General features: G+C 42.2%; 1 protein-coding gene across 1 annotated transcript in view; it reads left to right on the top strand.

Moving 5' to 3' along the window:
- The window catches only part of gpc1a (glypican 1a), a 107209-nt gene that overhangs the window by 87935 nt on the left and 4460 nt on the right, over positions 1–14814 (top strand). The window contains exons 7-8 of the mRNA XM_034179502.1: positions 8603–8740; positions 9718–9845. Coding sequence (XP_034035393.1) covers positions 8603–8740; positions 9718–9845 — 266 coding nt within the window. The remainder of the gene's footprint in view (positions 1–8602; positions 8741–9717; positions 9846–14814) is intronic.

Genomic DNA, 14814 nt, shown 5'->3' with positions numbered 1-14814 from the left:
ATGATGATGATGAGGATGATGATGTTGTTGACGATGGGGAAGAAAGGTGATTTAAGTGATTTGAACATGGCAGGGTTGTTGGTGCCAGATGTACTGGTCTGGGTAGCTTAGAAACTTCTGATCTCCTGGGATTTTCACACACAACCATTTCTAGGGTTTACAGAGAAATCTATTGAAAAATTTATCCAGTGAGCGGCAGTTGTGTGGATGAAAATGCCTTGTTGATGTCAGAGGTCAGAGGAGAATGGACAGACTGTTTGAATGGGTGACTACATGATGCCAACATGTCAATATGAACAAACATCTCTGAGGAACGTTTCCAATGCCTTGTAGAATCTATGCCATGAAGAACTGAGGCAGAATGGGGTCCAAACTGGTTACTAGCAAGGTGCACCTAATAAAGTGGCTGGTGAGTGTATAACTCCCTTAGAGGTGATATCATAGCGGTGCACTGGCTGGAGTACACCTGTTTCACAACAAGAAAATCTGTACTTCAAAGACATCAACTGTTTGAAATGAGGACTGAAAACAAAATTTGAGAGAGAAATGACAATATGCTGCCGTTGGGTACATTTTTTACTCTACAATTCACTTTTGTCTAACTTTAGAATGTAACTATAGGTCATAAAAAGATGCTTGCTCAAACAGCCTCATTCAGCACTTTCAGGCTCTGCTGTCAAATGGCCAGGATGTCCTCAGAATGTCATGTGACCTGCAAAAGCAGCGCCACCTCTATGTACTGACCCTGGCTTATGTATCTGTGATGCTTATAATGAATCTTGGCAAAGACCCCAAAACAGAGAGCAACAACAAAGGGTGGTTAGACCAGCTTTTATTGTTCTAAATACTAACACTAATTGGTAAAACTCAGCAGCAAACATGGGAGGCAAGACCGGTGAGAACACAGACTTGGGTCTGGCAGGCTGTAATCATTCCAAAACCATCCTCTATCAGGGTTGGTGGACAGAGATGTCTGGACACAAATGCTGGACTCAACAACACAGCTCTGGTTTTCAAGATTGTTTACTGAATGAATCAGCGGGGTCCGGTACACAGTAAGGCAGTCCAAAATCAGCAAACAAATCACAATCATCAGGCATGGTGGTCAAAACACAACGTGGAAGCAGGACTAGAAAACACAGGTACAGAGCTGGAAACGAAGGCACAAGGCGCAACGATCTGGTGGAGAACTAGTGCAACCTGTGAAGATTACATACACCCAGGTGATGAGCTACAGATTAGAAACAGGTGTGTGAAAAGCTCCAGAATAGGGTGTGGCCCAAACATTGTGCACCACCCGCCACCAAGCATAAAGAGAGACAGACAAGAGAGATAGGGAAAGACAAAGCCCAAGCAAGAAAAACACAACAAGAGAAATCACACACAGACAAAACAACCAAACCTAAACTAAACAGAATTAAACAGAAAACATGACACAGAAGTCCAGATCATGACATCCTCTCCTTATCTGAGGGGAACAACAGGAGAAAAGGCCAAAAGACCAGGCAGAATTCTGTAACCAGAATTCTCAAGAGAAACAGTCTTCCAAGGGGTTAGGAAGTAGAGTTATCCAAAACACAGAATGAGGTCAATCATCAGGCAGGAATGGAGAATGGTGGCAAAAGTGTATAACATGGAGTAAAACACACTGTAACCAGAGCAAAAGCCATAGGCAAGAAACAGGAGTCTGGAATGACAGCCAACACGAGTAACGTGGAATAAAAAACACTTTAACATGGAATGCTAGAGAACAGGGTGGAACCTAATACAATCTGGCCACTACAAGATGTTCTAACAGTTATAAAGGACATGGAGCAATTAAACCCACAAGTGCAGGGACACATATGTGTAGGTCAACAATCCAGTAGTCAAAGTAACACAAAATGAAATGCCAGAATAACAGCATGAATATTAAACATCACAAAATGACACAGAGTGAAAATGATTAGAAATAACTCAAAATGACTTATAACCAAAACAGAAGAAGAGCCAAAACATGACCCATGACAACATGATGATGAGGAGGATGATGTTGATGATGATGTTGTTGACGATGATGATGATGAGGAGGACCATGGTGATGATGATGATGTCATCATGATGATGATGTGGACGATGATGCTGATGAGGATGATGATGTTTATGACGAGGAGGATGATGATGATGACGATGATGATGATGATGACGAGGAGGATGATGATGATGACGAGGATGATGATGATGATGATGTTGTTGATGATGATGATGATGAGGACCATGGTGATGATGATGATGACAAGGGGGATAATGATGATGATGTGGACGATGATGCTGATGAGGATGATGTTGATGATGTGGACAACGAATGATGATGATGATGTGGACCATGATGATGACAAGGACGATGATGATGAGAATGATGATGTCGATGATGTGGACGATGATGATGATGATGTGGACGATGATGTGGACGATGATGACGATGATGTGGATGATGATGATGATGTGGACTGTGGTGATGTGGTGTTGATGATGATGTGGACGGTGATGATGATGAGAAAGATGACGACAATGATGATGATGAAGATGGTGACAGTGATGATCAATCAATCAATCAATCAATTTTTTTATATAGCGCCAAATCACAACAAACAGTTGCCCCAAGGCGCTTTATATTGTAAGGCAAGGCCATACAATAATTATGTAAAACCCCAACGGTCAAAACGACCCCCTGTGAGCAAGCACTTGGCTACAGTGGGAAGGAAAAACTCCCTTTTAACAGGAAGAAACCTCCAGCAGAACCAGGCTCAGGGAGTGGCAGTCTTCTGCTGGGACTGGTTGGGGCTGAGGGAGAGAACCAGGAAAAAGACATGCTGTGGAGGGGAGCAGAGATCGATCACTAATGATTAAATGCAGAGTGGTGCATACAGAGCAAAAACAGAAAGAAACAGTGCATCATGGAAACCCCCCCAGCAGTCTACGTCTATAGCAGCATAACTAAGGGATGGTTCAGGGTCACCTGATCCAGCCCTAACTATAAGCTTTAGCAAAAAGGAAAGTTTTAAGCCTAATCTTAAAAGTAGAGAGGGTGTCTGTCTCCCTGATCTGAATTGGGAGCTGGTTCCACAGGAGAGGAGCCTGAAAGCTGAAGGCTCTGCCTCCCATTCTACTCTTACAAACCCTAGGAACTACAAGTAAGCCTGCAGTCTGAGAGCGAAGCGCTCTATTGGGGTGATATGGTACTACGAGGTCCCTAAGATAAGATGGGACCTGATTATTCAAAACCTTATAAGTAAGAAGAAGAATTTTAAATTCTATTCTAGAATTAACAGGAAGCCAATGAAGAGAGGCCAATATGGGTGAGATATGCTCTCTCCTTCTAGTCCCCGTCAGTACTCTAGCTGCAGCATTTTGAATTAACTGAAGGCTTTTTAGGGAACTTTTAGGACAACCTGATAATAATGAATTACAATAGTCCAGCCTAGAGGAAATAAATGCATGAATTAGTTTTTCAGCATCACTCTGAGACAAGACCTTTCTACTTATAGAGATATTGCGTAAATGCAAAAAAGCAGTCCTACATATTTGTTTAATATGCGCTTTGAATGACATATCCTGATCAAAAATGACTCCAAGATTTCTCACAGTATTACTAGAGGTCAGGGTAATGCCATCCAGAGTAAGGATCTGGTTAGACACCATGTTTCTAAGATTTGTGGGGCCAAGTACAATAACTTCAGTTTTATCTGAGTTTAAAAGCAGGAAATTAGAGGTCATCCATGTCTTTATGTCTGTAAGACAATCCTGCAGTTTAGCTAATTGGTGTGTGTCCTCTGGCTTCATGGATAGATAAAGCTGGGTATCATCTGCGTAACAATGAAAATTTAAGCAATACCGTCTAATAATACTGCCTAAGGGAAGCATGTATAAAGTGAATAAAATTGGTCCTAGCACAGAACCTTGTGGAACTCCATAATTAACTTTAGTCTGTGAAGAAGATTCCCCATTTACATGAACAAATTGTAATCTATTAGACAAATATGATTCAAACCACCGCAGCGCAGTGCCTTTAATACCTATGGCATGCTCTAATCTCTGTAATAAAATTTTATGGTCAACAGTATCAAAAGCAGCACTGAGGTCTAACAGAACAAGCACAGAGATGAGTCCACTGTCCGAGGCCATAAGAAGATCATTTGTAACCTTCACTAATGCTGTTTCTGTACTATGATGAATTCTAAAATCTGACTGAAACTCTTCAAATAGACCATTCCTCTGCAGATGATCAGTTAGCTGTTTTACAACTACCCTTTCAAGAATTTTTGACAGAAAAGGAAGGTTGGAGATTGGCCTATAATTAGCTAAGATAGCTGGGTCAAGTGATGGCTTTTTAAGTAATGGTTTAATTACTGCCACCTTAAAAGCCTGTGGTACATAGCAAAGATAACAAAGATAGACTGATCATATTTAAGATCGAAGCATTAAATAATGGTAGGGCTTCCTTGAGCAGCCTGGTAGGAATGGGGTCTAATAAACATGTTGATGGTTTGGATGAAGTAACTAATGAAAATAACTCAGACAGAACAATCGGAGAGAAAGAGTCTAACCAAATACCGGCATCACTGAAAGCAGCCAAAGATAATGATACGTCTTTGGGATGGTTATGAGTAATTTTTTCTCTAATAGTTAAAATTTTGTTAGCAAAGAAAGTCATGAAGTCATTACTAGTTAAAGTTAATGGAATACTCAGCTCAATAGAGCTCTGACTCTTTGTCAGCCTGGCTACAGTGCTGAAAAGAAACCTGGGGTTGTTCTTATTGTCTTCAATTAGTGATGAGTAGAAAGATGTCCTAGCTTTACGGAGGGCTTTTTTATAGAGCAACAGACTCTTTTTCCAGGCTAAGTGAAGATCTTCTAAATTAGTGAGACGCCATTTCCTCTCCAACTTACGGGTTATCTGCTTTAAGCTACGAGTTTGTGAGTTATACCACGGAGTCAGGCACTTCTGATTTAAAGCTCTCTTTTTTAGAGGAGCTACAGCATCCAAAGTTGTCTTCAATGAGGATGTAAAACTATTGACGAGATACTCTATCTCACTTACAGAGTTTAGGTAGCTACTCTGCACTGTGTTGGTATATGGCATTAGAGAACATAAAGAAGGAATCATATCCTTAAACCTAGTTACAGCGCTTTCTGAAAGACTTCTAGTGTAATGAAACTTATTCCCCACTGCTGGGTAGTCCATCAGAGTAAATGTAAATGTTATTAAGAAATTATCAGACAGAAGGGAGTTTTCAGGGAATACTGTTAAGTCTTCTATTTCCATACCATAAGTCAGAACAAGATCTAAGATATGATTAAAGTGGTGGGTGGACTCATTTACTTTTTGAGCAAAGCCAATAGAGTCTAATAATAGATTAAATGCAGTGTTGAGGCTGTCATTCTCAGCATCTGTGTGGATGTTAAAATCGCCCACTATAATTATCTTATCTGAGCTAAGCACTAAGTCAGACAAAAGGTATGAAAATTCACAGAGAAACTCACAGTAACGACCAGGTGGACGATAGATAATAACAAATAAAACTGGTTTTTGGGACTTCCAATTTGGATGGACAAGACTAAGAGTCAAGCTTTCAAATGAATTAAAGCTCTGTCTGGGTTTTTGATTAATTAATAAGCTGGAATGGAAGATTGCTGCTAATCCTCCGCCCCGGCCCGTGCTACGAGCATTCTGACAGTTAGTGTGACTCGGGGGTGTTGACTCATTTAAACTAACATATTCATCCTGCTGTAACCAGGTTTCTGTAAGGCAGAATAAATCAATATGTTGATCAATTATTATATCATTTACCAACAGGGACTTAGAAGAGAGAGACCTAATGTTTAATAGACCACATTTAACTGTTTTAGTCTGTGGTGCAGTTGAAGGTGCTATATTATTTTTTCTTTTTGAATTTTTATGCTTAAATAGATTTTTGCTGGTTATTGGTAGTCTGGGAGCAGGCACCGTCTCTACGGGGATGGGGTAATGAGGGGATGGCAGGGGGAGAGAAGCTGCAGAGAGGTGTGTAAGACTACAACTCTGCTTCCTGGTCCCAACCCTGGATAGTCATGGTTTGGAGGATTTAAGAAAATTGGCCAGATTTCTAGAAATGAGAGCTGCTCCATCCAAAGTGGGATGGATGCCGTCTCTCCTAACAAGACCAAGTTTTCCCCAGAAGCTTTGCAATTATCTATGAAGCCCACCTCATTTTTTGGACGCCACTCAAACAGCCAGCAATTCAAGGAGAACATGCGGCTAAACATGTCACTCCCGGTCTGATTGGGGAGGGGCCCAGAGAAAACTACAGAGTCCGACATTGTTTTTGCAAAGTTACACACCGATTTAATGTTAATTTTAGTGACCTCCGATTGGCGTAACCGGGTGTCATTACTGCCGACGTGAATTACAATCTTGCCAAATTTACGCTTAGCCTTAGCCAGCAGTTTCAAATTTCCTTCAATGTCGCCTGCTCTGGCCCCCGGAAGACAATTGACTATGGTTGCTGGTGTCGCTAACTTCACATTTCGCAAAACAGAGTCGCCAATAACCAGAGTTTGATCCTCGGCGGGTGTGTCGTCGAGTGGGGAAAAACGGTTAGAGATGTGAACGGGTTGGCGGTGTACACGGGGCTTCTGTTTAGGGCTACGCTTCCTCCTCACAGTCACCCAGTCAGCCTGCTTTCCCGGCTGCTCGGGATCTGCCAGGGGGTAACTAACGGCGGCTAAGCTACCTTGGTCCGCACCGACTACAGGGGCCTGGCTAGCTGTAGAATTTTCCACGGTGCGGAGCCGAGTCTCCAATTCGCCCAGCCTGGCCTCCAAAGCTACGAATAAGCTACACTTATTACAAGTACCGTTACTGCTAAAGGAGGCCGAGGAATAACTAAACATTTCACACCCAGAGCAGAAAAGTGCGGGAGAGACAGGAGAAGCCGCCATGCTAAATCGGCTAAGAGCTAGTAGCTACGCTAAGCTAGCGGATTCCTAAAAACACGCATAGTGAATAATGTGTAAATAATTTAGAGGTGATTCAGCAGAAGGAGTGTGTTGGGAAAGTGTAGGTACACGGACCCACAACAGGGGGCGCAAATGAACGGACAATGGAGCAGGTCAAATAACAACACTTTACTGTTGTGAATGTGCACAACAAATACAACAGATTACAACAATAGACCAGAGTCAATTCACAAAGGTGTCGTGTGGGCAGGCTCGAAGATAGGAGACGCCTGTCCAAAGCAGAACCGGAACCACACGATTTCCTCCGCCACCAGACCCCGGGAATACTGGAGCCGCCAAGTCCCGAACTCCCAGGTGGCCACTGCCTCCGCGTGTCGGACCTGGTACTGCTGGCGAGGAACAAGAACACAATTAAACGTGGGCGCGTTTGCACCCAGCAACCTGCACGGCAGGGAAGCTACCTCCACCTCTCGTTGGAGAAAAAGTCTGCTATCACTCACAAAAATCACAAAAGGTTACTGTCAAGCAGTCAGCTGAGAATATTACCTTCCAGGTAGAACGATATCTCGGCAAAGAGGTGGAGACGTCGTCCTGCTGATATACCCCTGCCGATCAGATGATTGGTAACAGCTGTTGCAGGTGATGCGTGACAGCTGTCACCTTGGCTGCTCCTGTGAGGCGGCAGCGCCCTCTGGTGCCTGGAGCCTGCACTCCAGACAGGGCGCCCTCTGGTGGTGGTGGGCCAGCAGTACCTCCTCTTCAGCGGCCCACACAACAGAGTGCTTTAGTTAAGGCACGTAAAGATTACACTGGGAAACAAATCGTAATCTAGATAACTAGATCAATCTAACTGCGCAGATTAAACAGCTAACAGATACAGAAAAACACCGCTGTGCTCCGGAACAGGAAGTGATACAATACCGCAGTGAGAGCCAACCACCAGTAGAGGCAAGCAAGAGGTGGTGATGGTGATGATGTGGACAATGATGTGGATGATGATGATGATGTGTACGAAGATGATGATGTGGACCATGATGATGATGTGGACCATGATGATGATGATGATGTGTACAGTGATGATGAAGACGAGGATGATAATGATGAAGACAACGATGGTGATGGTGATGATGATGATGAGGACAATAATGATGACGATGATGATGATGATGAAGAAGACGATGATGATGATGATATGGATGTTGATGATGATGACAGTGTGGGTGAGGGTGATGATGATGAGGAGGATGATAATGATGATGTGGCTCCTGACTGAGTTCATTATCGCATTTTGGAAGTTTTTGATTTTCTTGTTATTGAGACAAGTGAGGATTTCTGCACTCTGTCCTTGACTTAAGACAAACTTGAATCAGGACTTCAGGAGTCCTCTCTTGTCTCCTACCTACAGATTTCACTCTGACACATCTTTCCTCAAAAAGCTGAAGGTGCGAGCGAGCCTTTAACTTCATCTTTATAACCACTAATTCAGATTCAGCTCTTGGTCTTACCTAAAATGTTTCTGGGTCTGGGGAGACATCTGCTGGTGATGTTCTCCCCTCTCAGTCCACAGGTTCTGGGTTCCATGTTGACATGAACTTGTCCACTTTTGTTTTTCATATGTGTTCAGGTGTATCAGACCTGTGGGAGTCCAGGTGAGGCTGGGACAGGTAGCCCCTCGCCTCAGGAGCAGAGGAGCAAAAGCGGCTCTCTGACCTCCTCTGAGTACAAACCTTCCCCCACCGCTGGACTCAGACTGGAGATACAGGTGTGTGAGTGTGTGTATACATACAGACAGTGCACAGCTGAATTTGTTGAAATAAGTGTGTGATCTATCCTCTGATTTAGCATGAGCAGGACATTTGTTATGAGGCTTCATCATCGTCTTCTGATTGTGAGTCACAGACTGTGTGTCAGTTCAGGGGCTGCATCCTTCTAAGGCTGCATTCACTGGCTGAATAAAGTGGTTGAAGTATGCAGCCTTCTTTCCCCCGAAAGTGAAGGTGTATCTTCTGCTGCCCAAACAATCCCATTAATCAGTACGTGTTTTTTTTTCCAAGACAAAATGGTTGCTAAATTGAAAATAAAATAGGAAAAAAAATGCACATCATCATCCACATGTACAATTATAAATTATAGGTAGTGTTTATGAATAAAGTGTAAATAAGTATTGAAAAATGATTCCTAAACTACAGCTACAAACTACAAGCTAATGTTGCAGTAACAAAATGCTTAGTGGACTAGACTGTCTTATTCTTGTTCTTCTTATTCTGGTTGTTTTGGCCTCCGTGTTCTCAGAAGGATGCCCCTGAATTGAGACACAATAGCTCATTCACCATACAGGAGCAGCTTGTTATACAAGTCAATCATGCCATCTTGTGGCTGAAAAAGATAATGCAATTTTTTTTATATATACAAAGTCGCTTTGGACTATATAAGTCACAGGACCTCCCAAACTAGTAAAAGAAATTACTTATAGCCTGGAAAATACGGTAATTTCTTTTAGGTTTTACGAATAAGTTGATGAACAAAAGCTGATGTTACGACAAACTGTATCTCCTAGCAAAACATTTTTTTTAGTTAATCGAGGAAAACATGTTAATAATACATTTTGTACTGCTTGATTTTTGTTAACCTTTGTGTGATGTCAAAGCAGCATGCACTTTGAGGTTCTGAACGTTTGCACATGATGTGGGACTTTGACCTCACCGATGTGAGACCTGATCCGTGGGTCTGTGTCCTCAGGTATCGGATCTGTCTAGTAAGCTGAGGGAGATGCGTCAGTACTGGATCCAGCTCCCGTTGGCGCTTTGCAGCAAACTGTCAGGTAGTGTCAGTCAGGACAAATGCTGGAACGGCATCTCCAAAGCCAGGTAAGGAAGGAACCTGTGAGCGGTCTGAACGCTAACACACCCGCTGATTAAAATGAGCTCATACAAACTTTATTGCGAATAAACCGGCTGATCTTCCTGTAAAACACTTCCAGTCGCTTCTCCTTGACTCAGAACCTTGATTACAGAGGGTCGAGTAAAAAGCTCTTCAAAGTTTCAAAGATTTGTGTTCATGCTGTGTGGAAAGAAGATTCATTACAAAAGCTGAATGCAAACAAGTTTTTGAAAGCGTTGAGCGGAAGGACAAATGGAAAGTAGGTCTTCAACTTTTATCAGCCAACCGCGTTTATCCTTGTATTTTTAAAATAGAAAAACCAACTGCTTTTTTCCTCACACAAAACAGAGGATAACAACAACGTCTTCAAGGTGTTACATATTTTTAAAGTCGCACACTTCAAAGTGCGTGAAGTGAAAAAGAAGGACGTTTAGAGATCCATGGGTTTGTTTGTTTGATATATCAAAATCAGTGGATTAGTTTTTGAGAAACTGATTGAATATCATGATTTAAAAGCAATAATATGCAGAATCCATATCCAGCTGCTGATCACTGCCAACATTTAATAGATAAGTTCAATTTTGTAGAGGCTCTGAGCACTAAACTCACCTTTGACAGTATATCTTCGGGAAGAATGACAGTGCAATTTGGAGCCAATATTGGGAATTTAAAAAATCCACTGTATCCTCAAAATGCCAATGAAATAGCTATATTTGCTTCTTTGTTTTCATCAGTATGATTAAAACATGTGTTGTCAGTATCGGTAATTCCAGTATCGATATTTTTGGATTGTATCCATCCAATATTTGTCAAAATAACTGGAATGAACATCAAATATGAAACAAAAACATATCTAGAAATCCAGAACTGATGGCCTTTGGGAATTGTGGAACCAGAAGCAAGATAATATCTTGATACCATGACACTACATTTTGAGTTTGTTGAGGTTTTCTGCACAGATTCCACAACTTCGTTTGTACTTTCCACAAATTTTCTAATAGCATGTAAGAGTGTGTGCTGTATCTTTGGCTGTAGGGGGAAAATTTCTATGTTGCATTTATTTTTGAAATACATATTTCACAAGAATTCAAGATAGAATATTTTGTAATATCTGAAAAGACTATTCAGTCACACACTAACCTAGAAAACATAGGCTGAACATCTTTAATGTTGTGTTTCTTGTTTCCATTGTACTGAAAACATACCAAACTGTGATTTTTCTGGTCTGTTACACTCCTGCTGTTTGACATATAAGTCACATAGAAGTAAGAGGACCTCCAAAACGAGTAAAAATAAAGAACAGAAAAAAGGCTTATAATCTGAAAAATACAGCAATTCAATATGTTTTTTCTTTTAACTATTTTAGTGCTACATTTTTATCAACTAATACTTACTGTTACTTTCATTCATTAACAGTTTTTAATATCGTTAATGTGCTTAGGCAATAAATGTAAAGCTAATAAAGCAAATTAAATTGTGAAACAATAAAAATTTAGATTATGTTTCCTTTTGAGCAAATTGTGGAAAAAAGAATTTCTCTTCAACAACACATTTGTCAAAGAAAGCAAGTTTGATTACTATCCATATTTGAAATATGACTGTTATACAAACTGAACTTGTCCTTTAATGAGTTCTTCTTCCTGGAAAAAATACAAAATAGCTTTAAGAAATCTGGGGAATGCTGAAGAATATCCCATTGTGCTTTGTAACTCAACAAAAATATAAACGCAACACTTTTGGTTTTGCTCCCATTTTGTATGAGATGAACTCAAAGATCTAAAACTTTTTCCACATACACAATATCACCATTTCCCTCAAATATTGTTCACAAACCAGGCTAAATCTGTGATAGTGAGCACTTCTCCTTTGCTGAGATAATCCTTCCCACCTCACAGGTGTGCCATATCAAGATGCTGATTAGACACCATGATTAGTGCACAGGTGTGCCTTAGACTGCCCACAATAAAAGGCCACTCTGAAAGGTGCAGTTTTATCACACAGCACAATGCCACAGATGTCGCAAGATTTGAGGGAGTGTGCAATTGGCATGCTGACAGCAGGAATGTCAACCAGAGCTGTTGCTCGTGTATTGAATGTTCATTTCTCTACCATAAGCCGTCTCCAAAGGCGTTTCAGAGAATTTGGCAGTACATCCAACCAGCCTCACAACCGCAGACCACGTGTAACCACACCAGCCCAGGACCTCCACATCCAGCATGTTCACCTCTAAGATCGTCTGAGACCAGCCACTCGGACAGCTGCTGAAACAATCGGTTTGCATAACCAAAGAATTTCTGCACAAACTGTTAGAAACCGTCTCAGGGAAGCTCATCTGCATGCTCGTCGTCCTCATCGGGGTCTCGACCTGACTCCAGTTCATCGTCGTAACCGACTTGAGTAGGCAAATGCTCACATTCGCTGGCATTTGGCAAGTTGGAGAGGTGTTCTCTTCACGGATGAATCCCGGTTCACACTGTTCAGGGCAGATGGCAGACAGCGTGTGTGGCGTCGTGTGGGTGAGCGGTTTTCTGATGTCAGTGTTGTGGATCGAGTGGCCCATGGTGGAGGTGGGGTTATGGTATGGGCAGGCGTCTGTTATGGACGAAGAACACAGGTGCATTTTATTGATGGCATTTTGAATGCACAGAGATACCGTGACGAGATCCTGAGGCCCATTGTTGTGCCATACATCCAAGAACATCACCTCATGTTGCAGAAGGATAATGCACGGCCCCATGTTGCAAGGATCTGTACACAATTCTTGGAAGCTGAAAATGTCCCAGTTCTTGCATGGCCGGCATACTCACCGGACATGTCACCCATTGAGCATGTTTGGGATGCTCTGGACCAGCGTATACGACAGCGTGTACCAGTTCCTGCCAATATCCAGCAACTTCGCACAGCCATTGAAGAGGAGTGGACCAACATTCCACAGGCCACAATTGACAACCTAATCAACTCTATGCGAAGGAGATGTGTTGCACTGCATGAGGCAAATGGTAGTCACACCAGATACTGACTGGTATCCCCCCCCAATAAAACAAAACTGCACCTTTCAGAGTGGCCTTTTATTGTGGGCAGTCTAAGGCACACCTGTGCACTAATCATGGTGTCTAATCAGCATCTTGATATGGCACACCTGTGAGGTGGGATGGATTATCTCAGCAAAGGAGAAGTGCTCACTATCACAGATTTAGACTGGTTTGTGAACAATATTTGAGGGAAATGGTGATATTGTGTATGTGGAAAAAGTTTTAGATCTTTGAGTTCATCTCATACAAAATGGGAGCAAAACCAAAAGTGTTGCATTTATATTTTTGTTGAGTGTAAAATAAATTAACACATATATATAAATAGGTTCCTTGATATTTCCACCAGGTTTTGTGGAGTTCAGCTGGTGTTCGTTAATATTTGTTTTGCTGCCTTTTCCTGACATCTAGTGGTTATGGTAGGAAATCAAAAAGTACACAAGAATTTGTAACTTAAAAAGTGTCGTGGTCAGTTTTTGGCAAAGTGGATATGATGGATATGATGTCTCATACGTCTGTTATTATGATGATTATGAGTTAAACGGTTCAATCTGTGTGCGTGAGGCCATTTTTTATTAGTTTGGACATTTTCAAATCAGCGTAGCTGTGTGTTTGTGTGTTTTCTCGAGTGTGTGTGTGCACATGTGCTGCACAGATGGCTTCACCAACAAATGTCACATCAGACTGAGAAAAGCGAGTCGCAGCTGTGTTGGGAAGGTGTCGTAGCACGGACCCACAACAGGGGGCGCAAATGAACGGACAATGAGTAAGCCAAAAGGTAACAATTTAATGTTGTGATAATACACAACGAAATGTGTCGTAATTTTCACAGTCAATAAACACCAGGTGACGTGTGGGCAGGCTCGAAGATAGAAGACGCCCGACGAGAGAGAAGCCGCGTCCCACACGGCCTCCACCACCAACGGTCTGAAGAACACCGGAGCCGCCAAGTCCCGAGTCCCCAGGTGGCCTCTGTCTTCGGCTGTCGACCCTGGTACTGCTGGCAGAAAACAGAAATATGATGTGTGAGTGTGAGTCCGCACACTCAGTAATTTACAGTCCAGACACCGTTAGGAGGAAGCACCTCCACCTCTAAATCACACACACTCGTGCAGCTCCTGATCAACCACTTATCTGGGACGGGGTGCGAGGTGAAGCCGTCACTGTCACAGCAAACGCCAATCCTCCAGACAAGGCAACACTTCAGGAAAACGGCTGCAACAGAAGTTCAGATGGTTACACAATGTGTCAGTCAGCAGAGCAATTACCTTGGTACTGGTAGTCGATTTCTCGGCGGGGAGGTGGAGTTGCAGTCCGGCTTATATAGTGGTGTAGATGAGTGACAGCTGGAGTGATGAGTGACAGCTGTCACTTCCTCTGGGTCTGGCGCCCTCTCGTGCTTGGAGCCCGCACTCCAAGCAGGGCGCCCTCTGGTGGTAGTGGGCCAGCAGTACCTCTTCTTCAGCGGCCCACACAACACTGTGTGTGATTTTGTGTGTGTGTGTGTGTGTGTGTAACAGAATATTTACAGAGGAATCTTTCAAATCATGGTGCAAGCAGCAAATTTGCCACAAATATTCCTTTGACATTATTCTTTTCAAAAAAGCAGACTGTCCACTTGATTTTTCAATAGGTGGCCAAGAAGGGGTTAATGAAGCATTACACAGGGGTCAAAATTAAAAGATGCTCCAATCATATTCAAGACTATCCCACATTATTTGTCTGAACATAAAGATTCTAAAAAGGTATAGTTTGGACTATCATGACTTAATGTTAAGGAGTTATGGGGGGAAACAGCAGTTGCTCTAATTTTGGTTAAAAAAAAGTGATGCAAATTATTGGTTAAGCTAAGAGCATTAATAAATGGAATAGTTTTGACTATGTTGAATGTTTACTGTTCAAAGTAAATGTCGAATACGGTCGACGT

This window comes from Thalassophryne amazonica, chromosome 10 (genome assembly GCF_902500255.1).
Source record: "Thalassophryne amazonica chromosome 10, fThaAma1.1, whole genome shotgun sequence".
NCBI classification, from domain to species: domain Eukaryota; kingdom Metazoa; phylum Chordata; class Actinopteri; order Batrachoidiformes; family Batrachoididae; genus Thalassophryne; species Thalassophryne amazonica.
Note: the sequence above shows the minus strand (reverse complement) of the source record. Positions and strands in the feature narration are given on the sequence as shown.